The sequence below is a fragment of the Nyctibius grandis genome, chromosome 1, assembly GCF_013368605.1.
Source record: "Nyctibius grandis isolate bNycGra1 chromosome 1, bNycGra1.pri, whole genome shotgun sequence".
NCBI classification, from domain to species: domain Eukaryota; kingdom Metazoa; phylum Chordata; class Aves; order Nyctibiiformes; family Nyctibiidae; genus Nyctibius; species Nyctibius grandis.
In genome coordinates, this window is record NC_090658.1 from 115,382,045 (window position 1) to 115,409,527 (window position 27,483).

Here is a 27,483-nt window from a genome sequence, read left to right on the forward strand (position 1 = left end):
ACTTGAAATTAAGTATTTCTCTGGTTACCATTACTAGAGACAACTATTTCTGTGGTTGCTTCCAAAAAGAGGTAACTTCAAGTAAAAAGACTGGGAAAAAAGCAAGCAAAATCATACACCAGTGCTGAAACTGGAAAGACATCTAGAACCGAAGAAATGAAGAAACCCCAACACTTTCCATTATTGATAAATCAGAGCAGATGTCTTCCACAAATTCTTCCTTAGAACGGTGTAAGAGTTACAAAAGCATTTAAAAAAGTAATAAATAAGCTATGGCTGACTTAGATCCTTTAGCCCCACACACAAAAAAGAATCCTGAGTAAAAGAAAGCTATTATATTATTCTAAATTTGAGCTGTGGCACATCATTTTGCCATTCAATTTGACATCCATCACAAGTAGGCATGCATACGTATACGCACAAATACTTTACTGCAGAGGTTAAATTCAGCCCAAGTAACGGATGAATTATACATTGTTAAATTTTACATAATGGTTACTTACAACTCTGAGGAAAGCATAACCATTTTTTCATCCTGGAAGACATATATCTTTTTTCAAAATCAAAGATTTAAGATTCTTGATTTCCATAGTTTCCTTCAGTTTCCCAAAAAGCATGTTTTCACAGAGATTAAGTAAGGGTGGAGATCTTAATCTGAACAGATGGCTCATGAGATTTTCTTCTATCCTGAGCCAAGCTCTCATGTTCTAATATTTTGAATGAATAAATAAGAATAGTCACATCACAGAAATTCAGGGACCAGCAACTATTTGCTGGTCCACAAATATATCCACAAAGAATCGATAAGCCCTGTCTTAATACCCCAGTTTGAGCAAAGCCTGGGCAAAGAATGACAGGTAGGACTGTGCCTCATGACATCAAGCACCAGCAGAGTAACATTAAAACCAGCCAGTAGGAAGCACTTGAATAGAGGTTTGTGTGAATACGCAAATTCTGTATCATTAAGCAAAATGTACATTCAGTTCTGGGGACAAGTGCTCTCCTCTCCCCAGTGAGTATCTTTAAGCACTGAGACCGTGAGTCATGGTCTCTCTTAGGACTATCTCCCTAGATGCACCAGCCTTATGTTTCCCATAGTTTCACCAGGTAATGGCTAGAAGTATATTCAGAAAGATATGGCATCTGGATCCTAACCGCATGAGAGAAATGACAATACTTACCATGGATCTATCAAATTCCTTGGTGAATGTTCTACCCCAACAGTATCCACCCATGATCATAAGGAAATTCGCAGGGATTATTGTCAACTTTACACTGACTTTTTTTTTTCCCCAAGGGGCCCTCCATCTCCATAACAAGTAGGTCATTAAATTGTTCTGCTAGCCTGCAGTGTGTTCCCTGCCATTTTCTTTTCAAACTGGAACTTTACTACAGTGGCCATGCCTGCCTGGACAACTCATCATGTTCACCAGGACCAGAAGATTCCTGCAACATGTCATACAGCCTGCCCCAGCACTTGGTATAACTGATTTAAACACATCTATCTTTGAATTAAAGTAGTCTTTGCTGCTGCGTTTTCTGCTAAACCTCATCTTTTCCTCCTGTTGCAGACATGCTCAAACCACATTTATTTGTCTAGGCTTTTTAAAGGCTTCAGCTACTGACTCTCAAGGATCCTGAACAGGCTCTAGATGCAAAGTAAGCACAAGATTTAGGCCTCACATTAGCAATTCTGGGCATTCCCACTAGCAGAACTGTAGATGTTGCAGGAACTTCAGGGGTAAAAATTCAGACATCCATAGTTTTTCAAGTGTTTACAAGTTTAGTCAGTCATTTTCTGAATTGCATTCTTGAACTCAAGCGGCATACACATGCCTGAAGTTCCACTTTCAACTGTATAAACCTTAACACATGGAACTGACTTTATCAGAAGACAGTCCAACTACTAACAGCTTTAAGAGGTGGCCGGCTGGTAAATCTGCCGTATCTACAAGAGAACTTGTTAGCTTATAGATGCAGAATCTCTCCCTAACACCTTCAGATTTCAGAAGGACAAAGGCCTACAGGCAAGAGGGTTACAAAATCACTTCAGTGACTTCCAGGAACATCTTCCAAAACACAAAGTACTGCAGACCGGTTTCTGCCATGACAAGAAGGATATAAGCAGATAAAATGTGGTCAGCAGATTATCTCATTTAGTGAGTAAACTTAATGAGGAAAGGGACTGAGAAGACATTCCTTCCCATACAATCAGCTTTAATAGCATGATTTTTAATCACCAAGGTGGCAGTATCAAATCACTGTCATCTACAGCCTTAAGCAGTAGAAAGTATCAAGAAAAAAAGTGAGATGACTAAAACTCAGAGCCTCAAAGTGAAATGAAAAACTAAGGCCTTGGTGGAAAAGAAATAAATGACTCAAATGTCCTAGACTGAGAAAGACCTGAAAATCCAAAAAAGAGAGGAGAAAGTATTCAAGCAAAACTGGGACTCCTCACTGCATGGGAAATTGGACAGTGATGATATTCACAGCAAAATCTGAAGTGAGACTAGGGCTCTCCTCTTTAATATCTTTTCTACTTTGGTACAACCTTTTTGAAATGTGATGACTAGAATCTCATAGTGTTTAGAATTTAGATACATCACAGATTTGTATAATACAATACCTTCCTTCTTTCCATTGCTTTACTAGTAACTCCTAAAGACACTCTTCCATTTCTGACTGTTGCTGAGCACCCACTGAACATATTTTTTCACAGGAATCAGCAATGATTTGTGAATTTCTTTCCTCCATGCAGATGTACAGCCCATTGCTACGTTAGCGGGATCACAGACGACATTATTTTCCCCAGTATGTTATGATACCTATATCCACAATGACCTTGATCTGCAATTTACTCATAGCTACTTCCACAATGCTCTGTGAAACAGCTGTCCTTGTTATATCCCCGCATTGCATCTTCTCCCTCTGACAGACCATTTACAAGTATGTCAAAGAGCACAAGTAGTATCTTCAGAAACTTTACCTGCAAGTTTCTCACGAGACTCTTATTCCTATCTTTCACTTCCTTCTTTTGTTTTCCTGAGGCAATCTTGCCTGTTATTTCCTTAAATTTTAATACATTTAAATGTTCTTAGATCCAGATCTTGCTTAAAATTCCTTAAATTTCAAAATATTACATTGCCTCCTTCACATGTTCATCGACTCTGCCGAGAATTCAGTTTCTTGAAACATATCTTCTCTCTACAAAAGCCACAGACACTTTTCCCAGTGTATCATTTATTTAGATCTGGCACTGACATTCATGCTAGTGTCATGGACGTTTCATTTAGTCTTCACAAGAGAGCACATTCCCATAGCTGGCTAATTTACTAGTCTGAGAAGTATCAGTTGCAAACATTCAACAGAAACTTGCTTTAATCTGACAACTTAATTCTCTTACAACTTCATTTACAGAAAGCCCACATATTTTATCCCACTCCAGGGCTTTAAAAATTTGCTTTTTGCAACTTCTGCAAACTATTTTGGCATCACAAAAAAATGACATTAGGAAGACTTTACAGCAATATGGAGGAGAACACAGCACAACATAAATGTAGAAGAATATTAACTGTATGTTACAATTATAAATAAAATGGTAAAAACAAAAGTAAACCTGGAGGAAGAGGTGGGTAATGAAAATAGTGGGCTTGACCACAGAACAACCTAAACATGAAAGGGGAAGGAGAACACAATAGACAAGAAATAAGAATTAGGAGCTTAACCTGGCAAGGAGAGAGACTACATGAAAATCCTGATGTTGAGAGATGACTTGAAAAGGCAACACAAACCCAAAGTAGTAAATACTAATAAGTATACCAACTGGAAAGCTAAATCAAGCAAAGATCCAGACCAGCAAAGCGAGAGGCTGGAAGTGAGAGGATAGAAGTGAGATGATACAGCAAGTCAGTTTAAGGAAGTAAAAAGAGTAACGGCATTTTTCTCCAGAATCTGGACCAAAAGCCAACAATGCACACTCAGTATTTTTTTTATTTTCAAAATTTGACACAATTACAAAGCATGGGCTTGTTTCCCTCTATGAAAGAGACAACCTAGTGTCTCTACCTGCTACTAAGAGAGAAGTCTAAGTGACTCCAGTTCATAAAGATTGTTCACAGAGGTGTGCCTGTGCCACAAATGGAAGCCGAATTTTGGCTTTTTTTTTTTTTTTTTAAAGACTCTAGGAAAATGTTACCAATGTAACATTCAATAGGTTTTTCCCATCTCTGCATAGTATGGTACAGTAAAGATACACTACTCTTGACAGAAATGGTTTCATACTCATCAATATCATCTTCCGTATTCATCATAATATCTATAGAAAAGCACTCGCAACTTTACTTTCCCCAACAATCCTTCACAATAAGAATGTATTAGTTAGATACTTTTTGGGTTTAGTAACAAATTGAAGCACAGAGATATAGGTATATTTATTTAGTAACCAAATTGAGATATCTGTTTTTTTTTCCAGAGTACTCCACCTACTGAAAGCAGAGCTCCCACTAGCTTCAGATATAGCTCCGAACACTGAACTAGTATCAGCCTACAGAACCAAAAGCTGTATACCACCTCCCAACAGAGGCACAAATACTGTCCCAAGCGAAACGTGTGATAGAGGTGACTAGTCCAGCATCACACAAACTCTGATGAAGAGTTCTAGAGCGGCTTTCAGTTATCTTAATTTAGTTTTCCTATTGCATTCTTTTCAACTACAACAGATAGCACTGAGACGCGACAGAAAATTGCCCTCCCCTTCACTACATAGTCTGTCTATACAGTTTGCAGAATTAAATTCTGTATGTCACAAGACAGGAATCGTATGGGGGCAAAATAGCATATGATCATATAAATCATATACCATAATGCATATATAGAGGGTAATTAACTGCAAATATTTTTATTCTTTCTTTTCTTAATGCTTGACTACTTGATTCTTTCTGGTTTACTACACTTTCTGTATGTTGTGAAAGCATTGCTTATTCTTTGAAATACTGAAAAACAAAGCATCTAGTGAAAAAGATCACTAATGTTAAATACGAATACAGAATATGCTAAGACAAACAAGTGAACAGAAGCTGTCAGAGCCACGCTGGACAGACAGACATTCTGCTGTTGCCACCTGCCGGCACAGCACCACCACACACACAGGTACTGCCTTGTACTTGCACTGAACTGCACTGCCTACAGCATCAACTGTATCAACAGCAAAGAGATGGTTATAGTCTGCCTCCAAAGACACAGCAGTAAAACAACATGGGTTTTATTACCACTTGTCATACCCTCACTGCACACACAAATTACCTACTGTAACTCTTTAGTTGAAGGTACCTGTAACAGACCAATCCATTGTGTTAACCCTCTGCCCCGCACAGTCACCAGCTAAGAGGAAAGCAATGGAGAGTTCTCACTGCAAGGAAATCCTGGTGATTCACAAGCTTTTAAACATATGATACTTTAAAAGTTCAAAAAGCAGCTATAGTATCAAAGCATTCTCCTTATACGGAGAATATGATCAAGCGTGGAACTCCTACACTTAACACTGAACCTGCAAGATTCCTTTCATCCAAGGGAGATGTCCAAGCAGACCCTGCTCCCCACATACTTAAGAGTTCAGAAATGCAGCAAAACCCAAGAAGAATTTGCACTGTCACAATAAAAAGTAGTTTTACACTAACTATTCAATACTAGGAAAATTATATTCTTGCTCCTGTTCTAAAGTACCAAAGTATTTTTAAAAAACCCTTTCAGAATAAAAGGCAGGGAAGAAGTAACACAAACTCAGTACACGAACAGAAGCTATAAAAGTAACAAAATCTGGTATCTATTCATGAGGCTCCAAATGGGAAAGCTGCTTTATAAACTAGAAAACCTTAGAAAACAGAAACTGAAGTTTTAAAAGAGGAACTAAAGTAAATACTCTACTTTGAACTGACACAGAAACAGATATTCAAGACAAGTGACTTCAAACAGCTGTAGTTATTTCCTTACACAGGTTCAACAGAAGTGGCTGAGACACATCAACTCTCTTCCTGAGCATGTGACAATGTTATTATTATGAACCTTTTTTTTATGGTTAAGTAGTCAAAGAAACCCAGTCTTGTAGCTTTATCATTTTCATATCAAATAATCCTGTTGGTATTTTTTGCTAAAGAGAGAAACCTGAATGCTGGTCCTCTTTTCCTTTCTTTCTGGTATTCAAAGTAGAATGCAAACAGCTTTACTTAAAAGATCATCACCTTCCCTTTTCCAATATACGGTCCAGGGTTCTTCGCCATTTCTTCACATTACAGATCCTAGGTTTATACACTATAAATTTATTTATACGTTTATAACTGTCAGTTATGAATTGGCACTCTACTCAAGTGGCTGTATTACTTCCAAACACAATCTGTATAGCAAGAGGCAAAACAGCATAGAAGGAGTCATGAATCTCCTCCACACCTGAACTAATAAAACCTGACACACTCCAGTTGGCATTGAGTATTATCAACAGCTCAAGTGTCTGTTTTAACAACAAATAATCCAGAACTCAAATAAGTCATTCACATTCAATTGTGACTGTCCTTTCGTTCTCACGTTCATTTACTACAGATTTAACATTAGTTTATACTGGAAGTACTATTACCCATTTATGAGAACAATTCGGGTCTCTAATACCTCCTTTGGTTTATCAGAAAACAAAAACTTATGTCTTGGACTTTGATCACCCCAAAGCAATTTATTACTTCAATGCTAATAATCAAAAGACTGTAATGAGTTTGTTGGATAAATACCGAAAGCATAAAATTACGAAACATGCCATATGGCAAATCTAAATAAAGGTAAGTTGAAATATCTACAGCAAGAGTACTGGAAAGCATAACAGTGGAGGGATCCCTGATGATTCTGAATTAATTGTACTTACCTGATCACATAAACATTTGTGACACTAGCCCTATGAACCCACAATGGAGAGGTGGGTTCTCATTACTTTATATATGATTTCACAGGTATCCTACACTCAACAAAGGAAATGCAAAACCCAGAAAAAACAGATCCATTCTCTAGAGGAAAGTATTTTCTAATCACACTTATTTACCTCTGAAGTTTGATATTTCAGCAACAACCTCCCAACCTGAAGCCACTCCAGTCTACTACTTGCCTTCTTTGTCCACCTTCAATCCTCAGCCTCTTCACGCCCAGTCCACCCTTGTCCCTCTACCTTCCGGGTTCTCTGTGTTCAGATCTTAATCTCACTTTAACTCTTCTTTCCTAATACAACCCACTCCAGTCATCTTTCCCAATCAATACTAATTACATTCTCAACACTTCAGCCACTTCCAGCCATCCCAGACCCTCATCCAGTTCATCTTCTCCCATTCCTTGACTCTTAGTGTAGGGCACCTCCCCAATATTTTCCGTCCAAGTTCATTCTCCTCTCCATTCTTTCCCTGGACCCTGCAAAGTCTCTAGATTTTCTAACAACTTGTTCAATCAATCCCAGTCTTCCCTCTTTACCTCAGCTGTTCTTTTCATCTGATCTCAGTTATTTCTTACACAAGTCAAACCCTTCTTTCCTCTCACTAACTTTCATTCTCAGATTCTGCTTTTTTATTATAGACCCACCTCCCAGTCACATTCTTTCTCTTCCATTCCTCCCACTGTCATGAGGTCACTTGTCACAATCCACATGTCCTTTCTTACAAGCAGCCAGGTTCTGGAGAGGCATGTTCACTAGCAACACAGGGACCACTTGCTCTCAGTTGCAATACCTAGACAGCTCTGTTGGACAGCAACTTGTATCAGCAATGGAGAAAATCATGCTTCACCTTCATATTCCCTAACTGCAGCACAAGGCACTGTCATAGCCTCAAGCACACTTGCTAAGCACCAAACCTTCAGAGATCTTTACCAGTAAAGGCAGTTTTTGCAGAGCTAAGTTCAGATTTCTAACTAGGGAAAAAAAAAAAAACAACTTCTAGCTCAGCCGAGGTAGACATGAAAACTATATCAAGAGACAGAAGTACAGCTAGCTATCTGTGAAAGAATTCCAGTATAATTCTCTTTGTTTTTAATACAAAGCACACATTCATACGTGGTGCATTAAGCAGCAATGAAAGTAATTTAAAAGTTTCCAAAAGTTAACAGAAGAGAGTAAGATTGTGGGAATTTTAGATTACAACTTGGTAGCTGTTTGAAAGCCATGTTATTCTAACAATCATTAACAGTGATCACTATTTTAGTCACTGAAAGTGTGTACTGTTACCAGAATAACACCTACCTCTCATAGATGGTTTTTAAAGTCAGCTGATCTGGAACACCTTCAGTCTCTTCAAGATGCAGTATGAGCCATGATGTTCTATACGGCCACTGCTCTGTCAGATTGATCCAACTAGCCAGTCTGTCCCAATTGAATGTGATCTGATTAGCTCTCAATAAACGACCTAATATAACAGGGAAGGAGGGAACAAACACAGGGGATTGTTTTTCCTTTTGAAAGATATCTTTTTTCCCTTAAAGTAACAGCTATGTAAGTCCTTTAACCTCATCTGTGAACTTCCTGGTATTATATTTTTAGCTCAGTAAATTCAAAATCGTCTCAAGTCGCATCTAAAAATATCATTTGACAACCTAATAAAATTCTTGGAAATACTGGTCAGAACATGAGACTCCCCAAAACTGTCAACTTCAGCTCCAGGTTAAACACTATTAAACACTGTTAAATTACTATCATCCTGTTACAGGTGAATCTCAAGTTACTTTAACCAAACCCAACAGAGAATTTCACACAACATTAATTTCTCAATCTAAACACAAAAATCATGCTAATACTGTGAAAGATCTTCTGTGCATTGGCATATGACATATGGTTAAGCATACAACTGCCATCTTCAATAGTCAATAAAGCGAAATTCAAAGCTATAAAGAAAAGACTCTTTTAAGTTAATAAGACAAGATGTGAATTACAAATCAAATTAATTTTAAAAAACAGAAAAAGTTAATGCTGCAGTTTATGCATTTCAAGTTTTAGCAAGTTTTCTAGAATTGCGTTATTAATATCGGTGATGATGTATAACTTACATCCTGAAGGCTCTGCTCATGAAGCTGTTTATGAAATCATCATATATAATTGCAGATTATAGTACACTAGAAGTGTTCTTGCAGGGGTTTTTTTTGTTTGTTTTTACAACTAACAGTTTGTGATTTTGTTATACTTTCACATCTGCACTGTAATTTGCCAAAACCAGACACTTCATGTTAGAAATTGTAACGAACATGCTAAGAGACTGCACTTTTAAATAAAAGATCAGCTCAGAATTTTAGGTCTGTTGTCACGTACAAATCACTAAAAAAGGGAAAAAACAGGGGAAAATGGGGATAATGACAAATTAACACTCTTCTATTAATTACACTAGCATTAAGTTAATGGAATAGAAAATAAGCCATGGGTTATTTTACTTAATTTAGAACAGCATTTACATTTAATTCCTCATAACCTGAGTGAAGGTAAATTAGGACAATCCAAACTATGCAAGCACTGGGAATGGAACTGCAGAGACAGCCAGCCCCTCTGTGTTACCCAGGTTGGCTGGACAACCAGCCTGAGGACTGGAGGAAAGCAAATGTCACTCCAGTCTTCAAAAAGGGCAAGAAGGAGGACCTGGGTAACTATAGACCTCAGCCTCACCTCCATCCCTGGAAAGGTAATGCAACATCATTGGATGCTTTCATCAACCCCAGGCAACCATTTAGGGAAAAAGGACTCCCAATAGCCATAGCAAAAAAGGAATACATACCTGGTTTTGCCTCGCAGTTTCCCTTTTAAGATACCAGCACTACGACCTTTGTTCACATTACAGTATTATGAAGTTGAAAAATGTATTTTATTATCCCACTTCAAAATTAAAAAATAGAAAACTTCCTAAACATGTAGAGTAGAATCATTTCCCTCACATCTGAAGTCAATGAAACAACAATTTTCTTTTTAATTCTACATAGAATAGTCTATAATCTTTGCTTGCTCTCTAGAAGTTTGCTTCAGAAGGATTTTCAAAATCAACACATGGACTGACTTGTTGAATTTAGTTTACACACTAAAAAGTCTGAGTGTAGCTACAAGCAACCAAAACACAATACTGTTTACTGTACACAAACATGCCACACTTACCTGTCACTGAAACAATATTTAGCAATCTTCTCATGGTCTGAGGACTGATATCACTGAACCAATCCTCTGTAACCAACAGCTTGGTCAAATCAAAAGACATTTGGCGGGTAACGGTACGTTGCATCTGGCGTCTTCGGTAAGTATCCTGATAATGACGCAAAAAAATAAGGAATACTGATCAGTATCAAAAACTTGCATGTATTTAAAATATTTCAGTTTTACTTGATTATAAAGTTAGAACCTTTGTGAATATGTGTCTCTGAGGCTGACATGAAATACCATAAAAACCATTTACTAGAATTTAATTCTGATTTAGCTGTGTAACAGTTGAACATGATTTCCATATAAGCCAAGAACTGGCAAGAGTTACACATTTTACTTCCATGCCAATTCTGAGAGGGCAAAATGGAGTGACATAGTGAGATATTTTGTAAAAACGTTCCTAATTTCAGCATTGCCATCATCATTTCCTACTGTCTCTACAAAAAGTTAATGCCATCCATTTACTAATTACATTTTAAAATCAAAGTGAACATCAGGTTCATCTGCTAAGTAACTCCCGAGGTCTCTACCTATGGCAGCTCAAAAACCTCAGAACAGAACAGAAAGTAGGAAAGAAAGCATGGTGGACATGTTGCAGTAAAAGTCTAGTACTACAATATTCTAAATTCCTTGATTTGCTCAATTAGTGCACTTTGTTGCAACATCCTGTAACCAAGTGATACTGGGTTTATACAGAAAAATCCAAAATACACGTACATACATAGATCATAGCTACTACCAGTATGCTGTACCATCTCAGCATTCACAGAGAGCTGAATTTAAGTATTTACGGAAAAGAACACTTCGGTGAGCAAGCAAACCTTTGCATCTTCAATAGAGCATCAATCTACGGATTTAAGAATTGTAGGGGCCTGGACTGTGGGAAAATTATAGAGATAACATACGAGTACACTGTTATATAAGAGCATGAGTCAGTAAGGAAGTATGAAGATAAAGCTTGCTTAGGCTCATAGCAAGTATCCAATCAGAACAGCAGAAGAGGCGCGTGGACAGAGCGTGCACAGTGCTTACAGCCAATAGCTTAAGGCGTGACGGCGAGATAAGGAAGTATGTATGCTATAAAAGAGCTGTGTTAACTGCAATAAAGTGGCTATCAGAGCATCACATTGCTGTGCTGTAGTCCGTTCCTCGCACGGACCCCAACAAAGAATGTACTTTTCCGACATGTATCATTTATATTAATTTCATAAGAATGGTCTGATAAGTCTTCCAAGTTGACATAATTAAAAACGTGACAGAAAACAAAAAAGAACAGAAAATAAAAAAGCTATTACCAGTATCTCCATTTAGTCTAAAAAACTTTCTCACCCGCCTATTGAGAGCAGTTTTGCTACCAAGCTTGGTCATGTCTCCAAGACTGTTCTGAGAAACTCTCCTATCAACTTCTTCATGCAATCCTATGGAAAGGAAAACAAAACGCAGGTATTTTCTCCATTCATACACTTGACTGATCTATAAAATAACACTAATGATCTGCCAATTATTTAAATAGTTTGCTCCAAAAACCAGACTTTTGGTTTTGTAACTTTCATATCATCCTCCTGCATAACCTTACCTGCATTATCTGTATAAGGAATATCCCCATTGCTTGTTGAAGCTACCATCAGTTTTTTTGCATTACTAAGCCCTCGGCTATTCAGAAAAACAGGCAAATGGACTATGTTTCGCATGTAATCATGTCCATTTATGTTTGAATCACGTAGAACACTGTTGAGATTCTGGTTAATAGCCTTTATAATAATGTGTGGGTCACTTGCAAAAATAGCAATAAATGGGCCTTTTGAAAACAAGACTCGCACCTGTAAAAAAGTAGACAGTACACCTTGTTAATAATAATTAATAGTAACTGTGGATCATTTGAATGTCTGACTCAACATTTTGTACTCAAGTTTATAACTCAAACAAAATGAGAAGACAAGAGATGTATAGAGATGTCAGTTTCTTCAGTATAAGATATTTAATGTTAGGAACTTACCCACAATTAGAAATAAGCATACTTGAAAAATTAGCAGTACTAGTTACAGTGGAAGTCATCACCAAGAAGGTATCATGCAGTAATGTCCTAGCCCCCCCAAATATTTATCATTTAAGTATTTTTCATCTAAAGTATGAAAAACTCTCCAAACATTGTAAGTTTGTTTCAACAGGATATTAATTTTCAATAATTTACATCTGATTATTTCAAAACTTTTCACAAGTATTAACATGTACAGTCCTACTAGGATTTAATTTTCAACTTGTAAAACCCATCACTTAGTATTACAGTTATGCCAATGTACACAAACATTAAGACTGCAACTCACAGACTCTGCATACATGCCTTCTTTCTACAGAAAATACACAGTAACTGTATGTATCTGAGCTCATCTATGGAAGAGATCATCCAGATGATCCAGAGATCATCTTTATAAAATGATCCAACTCACAGTATCAAGCATCTGTAAAACTTTATCCTGTTCACAAGCATCCAGTCCATCAATAATTACAACAAGCCTAGTCTGGTTCTGAGTGAAGCTGTCAATGGTTTTTGCCATTTTCGCCATCAGTTCCACTTCACATTTCAAAACCTATAAAAATAAAAAGCAAAGAAGGAAAAGACACCTCTATAAACTCACAAAAAATGCATGTAATTCCTTTTGCAGATTGCTACTTGTCCCAAAAATTCAGTAAGATTATAAAAATAAACATTTATAAATACTCAAAGTCCTAAAATGTCACTTCCCACATTCTGATTTCCCATTTGCACAAAAACGTACACCAGAACCGCATATTCCACTTTAATGTAACAAACTATCCTTATTTAAATTCCACTACGATGTTATCTAAAAAGAAAGTAATCTTTATGTACTGCAAATCAGTATTTCAAGAGTAAGCAAAAGAATATTTGTAGCTTCAGCTAACCCTCAAAAATTGCTTTGCATAAAATGTAAACTAAATTTTTCTATCTGCCTTTCAGTCAAGCAAATTATGCTGTTACTCTCATGCTCAGTCGTCCCTATTCTAGATATGCAATCTGAAGATTTTTGAAGTTTTTCAACATGAAGTTATCCATTTAACAACTACCCTTAATGTAGAAACAAAGCTCTAACTCACCAGCCTTAATTTCAGCAACTAACAGGCAGACATTAAAATTTGATCTATTCATCACTAGATTTATCTTGAATGTGCACATTAAGATGACAGAAGTCATCACAATAACCCTCTGCAAATACCCACTTCTCTCCTTTGATTGCAAAGGGTGAACCTAACTCCTAAGTGGCTGAAGTTATGCCAGACAAATTCCAGTCAAAAAACAATTGTCAAGAAACAATAGCAAGACACAGATAAGGCCTTCCGTGCTACAAAAATATTTGCACAACATATTGTTATACAATGTATCAGCTGTAATCTACGGAGGTAACCATCATGATGCTAAAGTTGATTTTCAAATAGGAGCATATAGGATATTCAATGACAGCCTGATGGGTACTTTTTTTTTATCAGTTTAGATACAACCCAGCAAAACAATAGCATCTTCTATAATTTTTCATTATATGTGAAATATTTTGGAATGTTCTTTCAGTGCTATCATTCCTTTCTTAGTAAAGAGGTCTTGCAGACAGCCAAAGTTAGGCATGGTTTTTCACCTTTAGAATCTTTTAAGCTATTCTTTCTAATCTTATGATCTAAAGTAAGCTTTTACTAAATACTGATCATTTAGAACAATTGTATTCCTAGTACCTTCCTGTCAGCAAATATAAAATTAGAAACTGAAAACTTCATCCAAATTTAACATTCCTGGTCGAGCAGACAGATCTCATACACTAAGCACAATTACCAGTGGAACAGAAGTGTTCCCTTCAGTAAAAACTCACCAAGGCTCATTCTAATGTTGCAAGACTTGGCCTGATTAAATAAATGGTGCCTCATCCTAAGAAAGCTACAGGTTTGGAATTTTGTTTCAGTTCTTTTAATGGCTAATTCACATAAATGCTTACCTTCATGAACCCCTCGCTTTTCAACTTGTGAAGCTTGGAGGCAGCATTGTGAAGACGTTTTCTTTGAGAATTCAAAACTGAATCCATCACTTGCCACCATGTGCGACAATTCAAGATAAAGGCCAAACCAACAACACAGGTAACTGTTATAAGGATAACATTCACCGTCATGTTGGCTGGTTCTACATTAAAAATTGCCAGCAGGGCAATTGCAGAAACAACGCAAGACAATATGAACAGGAAAATCACAAAGGATGGGAGACAGCAAGTTTTCTTCCATTTCTTTTTACCTAGGAAACAAGTATTTGCTGTTAAAATGAATGTAAAATGTAATTACAGGTGAGTAAAAAATCTATTAACTTGCATACTTCTCATAAAACACTAACTTGCACAGAAGGTTATTGCAATGTTACCATCCAGTCTCAAACATGTGAAAAAAATCATCTAAATTTGCCAAAATTCTTGGAAATTATGAAGTGGAGATATTCCTTTCATCTTCAGTTTATTTCCATTGTTTCAAGAAACCCACACTGGATGGAAATGATCTTTAGTAAACAGAATTCGTATCAGTGGTATCATCCCTTTTGTGAGACCCCTCAGTAAAGCGTATTTATGCAAGTAAACCCTAGGAAAACAGTATGGTAACTACTCGGTTTTAAACAGAAACATGATACTTAACGTGATCTAATAGTAATGGTGCCACTGGAGAACTAAATCAAAATTGCAAGCTACATCCTTTCTTGTAAGCTCAAACAAGGGAGGATTGCAGTACATAAGGTTTGGACAGATCACAAGGGCCTCAGAAGAGAATACAGACCTCCTGACTTCAATTGGATTGATAAGGAAGAGATAAAGAAATATTGCAGTTGGAGGTTGGCACAGCTACATCAGTGATCAAAGAAATAGCTTTTTTCCAAAGTAGCAGCCTCTGCCTCTAGTGGAGTACAGATCCAGAAGATTCACATCTTCTGCATGCATTTGTTGATAGGAAAGAACAGAACATAGCAATCACCTGATCCAAAATGATGACAGCTAAAAATCAATATTTCAACTGGAATGGAAAAATCAAATTTTAAATATGCAACATGGAAAGAATATCCAAGGCTTATACACAGCCCATGTATGATATTCTAGACCAGGGTATGAGCTGGAAAGGTCTTTCACATTACTGACATACGTGACAGATCAGATTGTGATGCAGGACAAAGCAACAGAAATGCATAATGACAAGAGTGAGGGGCAAGAATAGAAGAATAACAGCTCAGGTATAATTACATTCAGTTCTAGACATTTTGAAGTAGGGTTGTAAGATTTCTCTAGCTAGAAAGAGATAGAACTGGATTAGAGAGAGACTTAGGAATCATCAACAATGAAATGGCAACTGAATAGGCTTGTCTGTGAGTTTACAGATGTAACAAAAATTAAAGATACTGGAGACTAAAAAGAAACCTATATGGAATTTCTGTGAACATCTAGAGACAAGAAACATATGACCCTAGACCTACAAACATCTGGAGACAAGGAGAAGATGTGCAAGATCATCAAATAGATAAAATGAAAGAAAAAATAATCAATTAGATAATTAGGAAGAGCACAGGAAGGCAACAGAGCCAAGGAATACAAGAGAAACGTAAGATTACAAATGAAAGGGAAAAGACGATTACTGCAAATGTTCACAAGAAGCCAGCACTACACTGCCATTCTCAAGTTAGTTTCGGGAGAAATTACAGCATCATGAAAGCTCTTTCTCTGAGGTTAAGGAGAAGAACTGTAGAATGTCTAATACGGAAATAAGGGTGAAAAACTCCACGTATCAATTTCATAAAGAACATTCAGTGAATCCGAGAAAGAAAAATGAAGAGTAAGTTGTGTTCAGCACATAGCATGTTTTTTCCCACCCTCTGCAAGACAGGAGAGTCTAAACATTTCACTTTGTGAGAGGAGACAGCATCTAACAGATTCCTCAATTTGTGGTCAAGGTCAAAATGAAATGAGCAGTAACTGACTGAAACTGAACTCAAAGTAGAAATAAGTCCTCTGTGAATTCGAAGTTATCCTCAAGAACTCCCTTTCTTCACAATATCATACTCTGTTCTGCATATATTTTTCAGAAATCTACAGATGGGACAGAAGAAAAATGTTTGTTCCATTTTGATCAAGTAGGAATATTGCATCCCATGTTACCAGCACTGATCACAGCAATCTATAGTTTTGGACCAACACGTTCTACACACTTATTATTTCAAAGAATAAGTAGTGGGAGGTTTAGATTGGATATTAGGAAAAATGTCTTCACCAAAAGTGTTGTCAAGCACTGGAACAGGCTGCCCAGGGAAGTGGTGGAGTCACCATCCCTGGAGGTATTTAAAAGACAAGTAGATGTGGTGCTCAGGGACACAGTTTAGTGGTGGACTTGGCAATGCTGGGTTAATGGTTGGACTTGAAGATCAGAAAGGTCCTTTCCAACCAAAACGATTCTATGATTCCATAAAAGCTCTGAATTAAAACCTAATAAACTAAACAGAAACTTCTCTTAGCAATACACAAAAGTATACTTTTCCTTTTATCTGACTCACACACAATGACTTAATTGCTATGGAAAAATACCACACTGCATCTAAAAGGATGTAATATAAATATACATTTCCATTGACATTTCTGAAAACTATACTTCATAGAAGATAATCCTTGATGATATTAATAAAATCAAGATGAGCAAAGAAAACAGGGCATTTTTCTCTCCAAAACAATATAAAGAGTTTCCCCTTCTGTATGAATTTCTGCATGGCTACAATGGTTTCTAAAAAAGAGCTTATAACGTGAAAAACAGAACCTCTGATAATGGTGTATTGAAATGGAATAATCGGAAATGTCATTCAGGTAATAAAAACCTTGTGTATCTTCTGTCTTGAAAACTCGAAATAGCCTTGTTGCTAAGAAACCAAACTCCCTTTCACATGCATCAGAGAGGGTAGCAATCATCTCAGCCAATGAAGTCTCTCCACCTACACTGGACAGTCTATTGTAGTCCGTAAACAAAAATCTGAAAGAGAAAAAACATGTATTTGGTATACTTTAGAAAGCTTTAAATATTTTCTGGCAACCAAAACAAAAATCTTCCTACATCTCTGCAGCTAAAAGTTTTTTCAAGTAGCATAAAATGTAAAATACCTAAATACTTAATTTTTAAATTCTACATGGAATTTAAGTATTTATTTCTTTATTTCTTCTCCTGTTATCAACCTTTTCTTTACCCCACTTCCTATTCTAAAACTTGATTTCTTAAAAAGATAAACAGCACCTCAGATGGCAGTAAAAACAAAAAAATCTTTATGATGCCAAAACATAATATTGACAAGTATTTTTTAAATCGCATTCTGAGCTACTTTCAAATATTTACTGAGGATTAAAAAAAATACAAAAGAACAAGATCGCACGAAAGCACCATGAGGCTAAAATACAAGTCTCTAAACAATAAGAGTAAACAAAACCATAAAACACATGGCATAAATGTTCTTGCTTTCAGGTAAACTAGAAGCTTTGAGCAGTCTGACGCTCCACTTACAAGAAAAAAAAAAAGACAAGACAAAAAAAAAACCTTAAGAGAAGTAATCAGTGAAACAAGCATCAAACAAAATACACAGAAAGCTATACCAGAAAACTAAATTCTTATTTTGTCTGTTAGAAATATCTGTCTGCTAGAAATATTTATTGGTATGATAGTCAAAACCTCTAATACTTAAAAGCAGTAACTTCCACTGACTTTGGCATAGAGTTTTTCTTGAAAACACTTCTTCACACTGAAAAAACTTAACTACATGATCTTCTAGGGCTACTGTTTTTCAAACGGGAACCTCGACAGCTTTTCATAGGAAGATAAACATGCACATTAATACGCACAGTTTTAAAAGTACCAGAGTGAACCTGAATTATTCATTTGAGAGTGAATAAATGAAATAACTAACCTGACAGGTAAAGCTTTAGTGGTTTGCTCTGGTAATTCTGGTGGGTTGACAAACATGAGTTTGAGAAGCAACTGTAAATATCCAATATGTCTTGCCAACCTTGCACTTAACACCCAGGCCCAGTTCCAGCTCTCACCTTCTCTTCGGCCACCAAAGTAAATTACAGCTAAAATATTAAAAATTATAAAAGATGTTATGGCTATATTTTAGTCAACGTTCACAACTGAAAGAACCATGAAGTTTGAACAGACAAGGCATGGAGTTGTATAAAAGGAGTTGAATGACTTTTTAACAGTTATAGCTAAAAATGACAATGGTAAGAGTAACATAATGAAGCTAATGTACAAAATTCTTCTTCGTTTTCAAGAATGCCCTCTCACAAATTACTTGCAAAACAGAAGGAAAGTGTCCAAAGGGGTCCTAATTTCTACAAAAACATTTAGTATTTGTTCTGAATCACAAAGCATATCTACAAAACAATACTGAATTCCAAAAATAGGTAAAAGCCTTCACAAGCTTCATATAAAATAAGACTTACTAAAGAAAATGTAGAGAACTGCTAATAAGCTGAGTGACACTGCTATTCCAAGCTTTGCATCCACTGTGAAAGCAAGCAATAAACCCAAACCTCCACACAGCAAAAGTGTCAGGAATACAACAAGCCAGGAAAACTGAAACAGAGGTTCAATCTGCTGTCCTGCAAAAGTCTTCATTTCATCTAAAACAAAAAGATAAAGACCAGTTAACACGTTTAAACATTCTAGAACAGAAAGCAAAAAAGGTATTTATAATGATCAACTTTGAAAAGAAACACTTTTTCACTAGACTGTATAACTTTTCCCTATTATTGATCCAAAAAAAAAGATGATGCTTGAATTCTTCAAACATTAGTGCAAAACCCTCAGTTTTCATCCATGCAATGAATGAAACCACTTAAATACACAATACTTGCACTGTTTGCTGCAGATTTTCTACTTTTAAAGGCATATTAAAAGCCACGTCATTTCCCATCCTCCTTCAAGATTTTAAAAGATATTTATGACACCAAGAAAAATAAATCCACCATATCTTAAAAAAAAAAAAAAAAAAAAAAAAAAAAAAGCGCAACTCCCAAACCTTCCATCATTGAAATCTCGACCACGTTCCTCGAATAGTCAAGATATAACAGTACAATGTAAAGTATTTATTTCTGTTCGTTGATTCATTTTTACTAAAACAGGAATTCCTGAAGAAATTGATTTAGGATCTATTGAATAAGAAACATTAAATACACAATCCAGAATAAAAAGATGAATGAGGAACAGGAAGAAAATACTGAAAAAGTGTTTTAAAAACATAAGAGCTCATCAACAACACACATCACAGTCAAAAATGCACACCGTTTTTTGTTTATGACGTAGGGCATGAGGTGAACAAAACTAACACAGAGACCCCGTTTTGCCTAATATAGAAGCTTTAAAAAACACAGAAATCACAGAAAGTAAGAAACATCAAGGCTGGTAAAAGTATTTTGAATTATACTGAAACATCTCAGAAAAACATCCTTTGTTAGAAAAAGCTAAAACTGTAAATAAGATGCCTGTTTCCACTGTGAAAAATACTGACTCCCTTCACATACTGTATTTGCTTTCTTCTGTCATTTCAGAAAGTTCAAAAAGCTCCAGGCAGGTAAGGGGAAAGTGGAAGAAAACTAGACACAAAGAAAATACACTACAGAGAAAAAATACTAATAGCCTGGAATTTGTTCTTAAACACAAAAAAAAATAAGATAACACACAGGAAGCACAATAAATAAATACTGCAGCAAAAGAGGTCTGAATCTGATCTGACACATCAACACCTCCAGCAAGACATATTTCAGCAGCCATACTTTCAGCAGTACCTGAAGGATAGATTCACTGCTGCAGGAAACCCACAGGACAATAGACAGCAACACTTACAAAGACTATCTTGACATTGTATAAATGAACAAAGCAACCTACGGATGAACTGACCACACTAAAATTTAAATCCTTTCATTACAGAGAAAGGGACTGGATACAACACTACATGGACCAACGGCCGTTGCAATAACTAGTAACTCCCATGTGATGCTTGTCATAGATTTGAACCTACAGAAAAGGCTATATCAACTTTTACCTTCCAGTTTCTTGAGCAGGAAAGATTTTCCACTTCCCCACTGTGCATATAAGCCTACACAGATAGGTGGCTGCATGGTTGGTTCACTCAGAATATCAGCCAAAGCACTGCTGTACAGATCATAACCCAGCATGTCACCATCAGATTCCGTGGGAGACAAGTGTCCTGTAATACAACTACTATGTTACAGAAGTTTGCTTTAAAAAATCTCTTCAATATGACAATTTTCATACATAAAATCATGACAGGTTTGCCTATATTTGTATATATACTCCTCCCATATAATAGCTGTTACAATTCGTACATTCTTGTTCAAAGGAATTTTAAATCATCCACATAAATGTTATATAATTATCAAAAACATTAGAGCTTACCACAAAAGACTCAAAATCCCAAATGACAGCAAGTCAAAGAAAATAATTCCTACACAAGATCTAAGTAAAAACAAAACGATCAACAGAAGTCGCACAGTATCCAATGTCAAAAGTCAAAAATAACAGGTACATTTGACCTTTGTTAGGCTTTTAGAATGGTGAATTTTTTTGCCAACTGATTTTTTTAAAGCTCTCCCATTAGCTGTAACATTAAAAAAACTACATGGTTACCACTTTTCAATACAGAATTGAATAAACTGGATTCTCAATATACAAATGATTAAAAAAAATAAATATTTATACTTACTGGCTCCAAATATCTGTGTTAAAATACTCTTCTGGTGGCTACAGTCGATATTATAAGGTGTTTCTCCTGCTTTGTTGGGTCTATAAAGCAATCTACCATCTTTTGGATTTCGTAAGAGTAATTCAGCAAGTTTACGGCTTCTTCCACGAATGGCAATATGAAGTGGAGTATCTCCCTTCTGCAATTAAGTGAAAAACTAGTAATACCTAACATAAATTCCTAAGATTATGAACAGACCGTATGTTCCACATCATTTCAGATGCATTATTTACTTGAAATACATCTTAATGTATTCTCAACAGCACTAACACCTTACAGCAAGCATTTTTTCCCCTCAAAAAAGCATTACAAAAGTTTCAGAAAAAGACATGTGAAAATGCAGTTCTTGTAATGCCAAATCTAAGGCACCATCTTCTTTCTTAAATGTTTATAACAATATCTTAAGGTTCATGAAAAGTGTAGTCTCTATTTGGAAACAAGTCTCTACTAGCAAATTCAGAGACTTGTTTGGAAGAAGAGATACTGCTTGTCAGAACTATTGCAATGCCTGCTCAGAATTCTCCAAAAAGCTTTCCAGTTAAAGTCTCCTTATGACGTCAAATCAACATTATTACTTATTTGCCCTAAATATAATACTAAGAGGTTAAAAAAGTTATCAAATAAATGTTCCTGTATTTAAAAGGTTTACAGTCGAAGTAGATAATGCATAAGAGAAGAGCAACAAACCTTGTATTTGTCCTTGGCATTGCTTAGTTCAATGTTTATTAATTAAATTAATTAAACAAACATCAGTGACAAACAGTCATTCTCTATGCTCTTTTTCAAATATATTAAGAATTAGTATTTTTATCTGTGAAATTTTATTCCTGACCTGGAATTTTTTCTTTTCATATTACCAAAAGCACCGTAATACAAACAGAAAATCAATATATCAATGGTGGGAATTAATTTATATTTAATTATTCTGATCTATTTAATTATTAAGCATATAGGAGACCAAGTATTTAAGTATTATGGTCTATTTAATTATTACACATATGGGAATTCCTGTATTAGCCTTGACAGCTCACTACAAAATTCTGCTACAAAACTAAAATGATTAAATATACTAAAGTAAACAAACAAATATTCTTTACCTTGTCTACAGCAGAGACCTTAGCTCCTTTATCCAGAAGAAGCTCTACTATTTCAATATTTCTCATCTTGGTTGCCTTTATAAGCGGTGTTTCACCGTCCTAAAAGAGAAAAGTAGGCCTAATAAAAAGATCTTGTCTGTATATTCAAAAATCAAGCAAAAAATAGAGCAACAAATTAAATCCCAAACTTTTAAGATAATTTTTTAATTAAATATGTTACTGTACAAGTAACAACACTGCAGCACATATGTTACTGAAAAAGTATCACAGACCCTGTATTCTAGATTGATTAGAATCACAGAACAAAATACATTTCTGTTAATAACAATGTCAAACAGAGAAAGACAAGATTCAGATATAATACAAGATACCTGAAGAGACTCATGGAAGAGGTAACTCACTGCTGTACATACTACTTCCTCTATTTTTTTTATTCCTGCACATGCCATATACAGTGGTCTGAACTTTCATGCTTAGTAATATCAGAAAGCTCTTTCCTCAGTTTCCAATAGCACCTGCTCTCTACTCCTTATTGCTGGTCATGTCAATGGTGCTGAGGTAAAGTATCCACACTCCCTGCTATCGAGTTTTAGCAGTACATGATGTTTGTCGACAAAGGGGACATTACCATTGCTGAAAATAAATTCTGTATTTCAGAATAGTTTCCTTTTTTTGTACAGCATGCAAGGTACCAACACTTCACAAAAACTGCATTTGGTATTATGATCTTAACGTCATATAGGAGTTGAGAAAAGAACAGATGTTAAACAAAGCAATTCAATTAAAATTCTAACAGTTACCTTTGTACATGTTTCAGTATCAGGGTTGCATTGCAAGATATCCCTCACCATTGTGGCATTTCCTTTCTCAACTGCCCAATATAAAGCAGTTTTATTATCCTGGAAAAAAAAAAAAGAGTATATTAAATGTTAACAGTACTTTCATTCAGTTGGATTAATTTCAAAAACTGTATATAAAGTACAACCACTATATTGACAACAGCATATAACACAGCAAATTTTAGCACAGCTCAGGGCAAAGGGAAACACCACCAAAGCTAACTGGCACACCAGTAGAACTTTGGCGGGGAATGGAAATCTGGCTAGAGAACACAAATCTATTTTAAAAACCTGTGAAAAATATATTAAGAGCTTTAACAATCCAAGCAGATTCCACCTGCCTTGAAACAGTTTCCAAACTATATGAGTATTCAGTTGTAACTCAAATATACAAGTTTTCTAATGAAATAAAACAAGTTTTTCCAGAGTGTTGTCTTTCATACCCCTACTATGTAAGTCATGTTTCTCTGTAGCTTTTTTCCTTTTTTTTAAAAAAAAAAAAAAAAAAAAATCTCCTATTAGAACATGGAAGTGCTAACCACTTCCAGGTCTTTAAAAAAAAAAAAAATGTCCATTTTGTTCTCAATTTTACAGTATAGCCTAATAAAACTGTTGAACTCGCTGGCTGGCCTAAAAACAGGCCATGCAAGCTGGAAAGCTGTAAAAGTAGATGGACGTGAAAGTCAACACAAGTACCAGAACACAGATCAGCCATACTGAGCCAGGAGTTGATAGTTGCAGATCTGCTTGTGTCATCTTTGTTTTTCTTCCCAGTGATGTGTGCTATCGAAGGAAGTCTCCATACCTGCAATCTTTTTGAGGCCTAGTGACCGCACCATGGCTCTTTCTGTTTGATTTACGCTTGTGTAGAGACATTTAAGAAAACCCTCTGAACACACACCTGCTTCTAAGCAGGAATATCAAAGTCCCCCTTGCTTGCTGCTTTCATTTGCAGCTCTTCCTCTCCCACTTGTGGGCTTCACCGCAAACTGAGTTTAAAGCCTCTCTCGACAGTTTAACAAGCCTGGTCACTAAGACTTCTTTCCTCTCTGGTCACCCGGGTTTCACATCCTCCATCCTTCAGTCAGGTGGCTTCCAACACAACACCAGCCCGAGGAAACTGACTCCTCACTAGCAACGTCAGCTGCACAGCCAGGCACTGGTCTGCCTGATGCTCCCAGCTGGGCCCTCCCCCCTTACCAGAAGGGCTGAGAGGAACACCACCTGAGCCCCTCCACTGCCCCAACACTCGCTCCCAGAGCCCTACAGCCACGTTTTATCCGCTCAAGGTCTCCCCCGACTAGTGTCCATATGAATGAATGAGCAGCAAGGAACACAGCTGCTGGAAGGCTGGACACCACTCAGCAATCTGTCTGGAACATCACAGATTTGGGCAGGCAGCAAATCTCCCCGCAACAGGCCTGGCTGGCAGAGAGGCCCTGCAGTGCTGAAGAGCAGGGGAGTTGCTAAACACCAGCGCTCATCACCGATTTTGATACTGCTGGTCCTAATCTGATGATCTGAAGCACACAGCCAGAATCCTCCTCTGATGTTACTCACTCCTGCTGTGCCAAAAAGGCCACAAATGTATTCTATACATTAACCACTGCAAACGGCTATACAGACACCCTCACGCTGCCAGAAGTCACAAGCTTCCCCGAAGACGTTGGCTCCTCTTGCTGTTTTTTGTATTGCCTTGGTCATATCAAGACTTTGAAAAGCTCCAGATTTGCAGACCCATGTCAGCAAGAAGCTGAGACACACAATTCCAGGTTTCCAATGGTAGGTTAGAGGAAGAGATCCAAACACTACTTCTCCAAACAAAAAGCTTCTGGGCTTCTCAAAGAGGCTCTGCATCAATAGCAGGCACTGAATCTTTGCAGCTCCCAGTGACTAGTTAGTTTTGTGTTCAAACTTGGCAGAACATATCTGTCTGCAAGTGGAGTGATTTGAACAGCTTCAAGCAAAAGAGAGCAAGCTGAACGTAACAATAAAAACAAGTACCGTGCTGAGTAAGAGAGCTTTCGGTAGAAGAACAAAAACAATACCTTAATCAAAGGACAAAAAAAAGAAAGAAGAGGTAGGTAGAAAACATGGAAATCACTGACAATACTGCTTAAAGCGAGAAAGGAAATTAGTGAAGGAAATTAGTGTGCGGTCTCCCACAGCATCCTCGCAGCTAAACTGGGGAAGTGTGGTCTGGATGATCGGGTAGTGAGGTGGATTGTGAACTGGCTGAAGGAAAGAAGCCAGAGAGTGGTGGTCAATGGGACAGAGTCCAGTTGGAGGTCTGTGTCTAGCGGAGTCCCGCAAGGGTCGGTACTGGGACCAGTACTATTCAATATATTCATTAATGACTTGGATGAGGGATTAGAGTGCGCTGTCAGCAAGTTCGCTGATGACACAAAACTGGGAGGAGTGGCTGACGCGCCGGAAGGCTGCGCAGCCATTCAGAGAGACCTGGACAGGCTGGAGAGTTGGGCGGGGAGAAATTTAATGAAATATAACAAGGGCAAGTGTAGAGTCCTGCATCTGGGCAAGAACAACCCCATGTACCAGTACAAGTTGGGGACAGAGCTGTTGGAGAGCAGCAGAGGGGAAAGGGACCTGGGGGTCCTAGTGGACAGCAGGATGACCATGAGCCAGCAGTGTGCCCTTGTGGCCAAGAAGGCCAATGGCATCCTGGGGTATATTAGAAGGGGTGTGGTTAGCAGGTCGAGAGAGGTTCTCCTCCCCCTCTACTCTGCCCTGGTGAGGCCGCATCTGGAATATTGTGTCCAGTTCTGGGCCCCTCAGTTCAAGAAGGACAGGGAACTGCTAGAGAGAGTCCAGCGCAGAGCCACGAAGATGATTAAGGGAGTGGAACATCTCCCTTATGAGGAGAGGCTGAGGGAGCTGGGTCTCTTTAGCTTGGAGAAGAGGAAACTGAGGGGTGACCTCATTAATGTTTATAAATATGTAAAGGGCAAGTGTCATGAGGATGGAGCCAGGCTCTTCTCAGTGACATCCCTTGACAGGACAAGGGGCAATGGGTGCAAGCTGGAACACAGGACGTTCCACTTAAATATGAGGAAAAACTTCTTTACGGTGAGGGTGACCGAACACTGGAACAGGCTGCCCAGAGAGGTTGTGGAGTCTCCTTCTCTGGAGACATTCAAAACCCGCCTGGACGCGTTCCTGTGTGATATGGTCTAGGCAATCCTGCCCCGGCAGAGGGATTGGACTAGATGATCTTTCGAGGTCCCTTCCAATCCCTAACATTCTGTGATTCTGTGATTCTGTGAAAGAAGAATCAACCAAGCATAGGAACAGAACTGGCTAACCAGCACTGACAACAGATATAATCTAAGGGGTATTTTAATATATGGATACTAAATTTAAAATATTAAGTATTACAATAATAATATTAAGGGTTTTATAAAGTATTTAATTATTTTAAATCTGTTCAGTAGTGCAGATGAAATAAGTTCAATTTACATCTTCTGCTTGTCAACCATTATACAAACTAACTGAAAAAAATGCTGCTTAACAAGTCATCACCATTACATATGCCTTATATCTTAAAAACTGCACAGCAACGTGATATATTTTAAATGTTTGATGGGAATCCAAGTTTCCTACAGAGTAGACTGAGCAAGATTTTAATGCTCTGTTTTCAGAAACACGATATAATTGTTTGGTATTCAAATTCACATCCCATTTAAGAACTACTCCAACATTTACATTGTTGTACTTACCTGACCTCTGATGTCTATATCAGCGTATTTATGCAGCAGGGCCCTCACAATTTCAACATGACCTCCTCTAACAGCCCCAATCAGCACTGTATCTCCGCTCTAGAAAAAATGTGAAAGAAAACTGAAGTTGAATTAATACTATTTAGCAAAAAGAAATGCAACACAATAACTCATAGCCTCTAAATATACATTTTGCTTATTTGCAATAAGAAATCTGCACTCATTTTAAAGAAAGATAGAACTACTTTTTGTATTTCTGCAAATAATGGGTACATAGAAGAAAAAATTCCGGACTCCATTTTTCACATTTTTTTGCAAAGAGATGAAATATTACACATTGATGGGAAAACAAACACCCCAAAACCAGGTCCAGCTTAAACCACTATCTTAAAAAATAACAGCACAAATTAATAATGAATATGAAAAAAACCCAGCTGTTCTCTGTGTTCATAGGGAGACCAACCACTCACAGTAATAACCTCTTTACAATCAGACAAGAGTGTCGGCTGTCTCCTTTAGATGTTTCACAGCTGACAAAAGATCTTCAAGAATTTTAAAGAATTTTATCCCTTTTTTTGGTGCAGATTTGACTGCTATCCTGTTTACATACACTATGCTGTTATAAAGAAAAGAAGCAGAAGGCTGATTTTATCTCAAATTGATCAAAAGAAAAAATATTTTGCTGTGGCAAATGGAGTTGTATATACCTAAAACAAAGCTACAATTCTGCTTAAGGCTTCTGATTTTAACACACTTAAGGATATGTCACAATTTCAGAAAATGAAATCCTGAAATTACC

The 27,483-nt window shown here is 37.0% G+C and overlaps 1 protein-coding gene across 6 annotated transcripts in view; it reads right to left on the minus strand.

Moving 5' to 3' along the window:
- KIDINS220 (kinase D interacting substrate 220) overlaps nt 1–27,483 on the minus strand; it is a 79,052-nt gene that overhangs the window by 30,477 nt on the left and 21,092 nt on the right. For all 6 annotated transcript variants that reach the window (XM_068400689.1, XM_068400696.1, XM_068400681.1 and 3 more), the window contains 14 exons: nt 26,685–26,783; nt 22,909–23,007; nt 22,109–22,207; nt 20,973–21,150; nt 20,292–20,456; nt 18,691–18,870; nt 18,153–18,318; nt 17,079–17,230; nt 14,188–14,477; nt 12,637–12,777; nt 11,766–12,009; nt 11,519–11,607; nt 10,148–10,292; nt 8,261–8,423 (listed from right to left, as the gene is read on the minus strand). In XM_068400689.1, the coding sequence (XP_068256790.1) occupies nt 8,261–8,423; nt 10,148–10,292; nt 11,519–11,607; nt 11,766–12,009; nt 12,637–12,777; nt 14,188–14,477; nt 17,079–17,230; nt 18,153–18,318; nt 18,691–18,870; nt 20,292–20,456; nt 20,973–21,150; nt 22,109–22,207; nt 22,909–23,007; nt 26,685–26,783 (2,210 nt within the window). The remainder of the gene's footprint in view (nt 1–8,260; nt 8,424–10,147; nt 10,293–11,518; nt 11,608–11,765; nt 12,010–12,636; nt 12,778–14,187; nt 14,478–17,078; nt 17,231–18,152; nt 18,319–18,690; nt 18,871–20,291; nt 20,457–20,972; nt 21,151–22,108; nt 22,208–22,908; nt 23,008–26,684; nt 26,784–27,483) is intronic.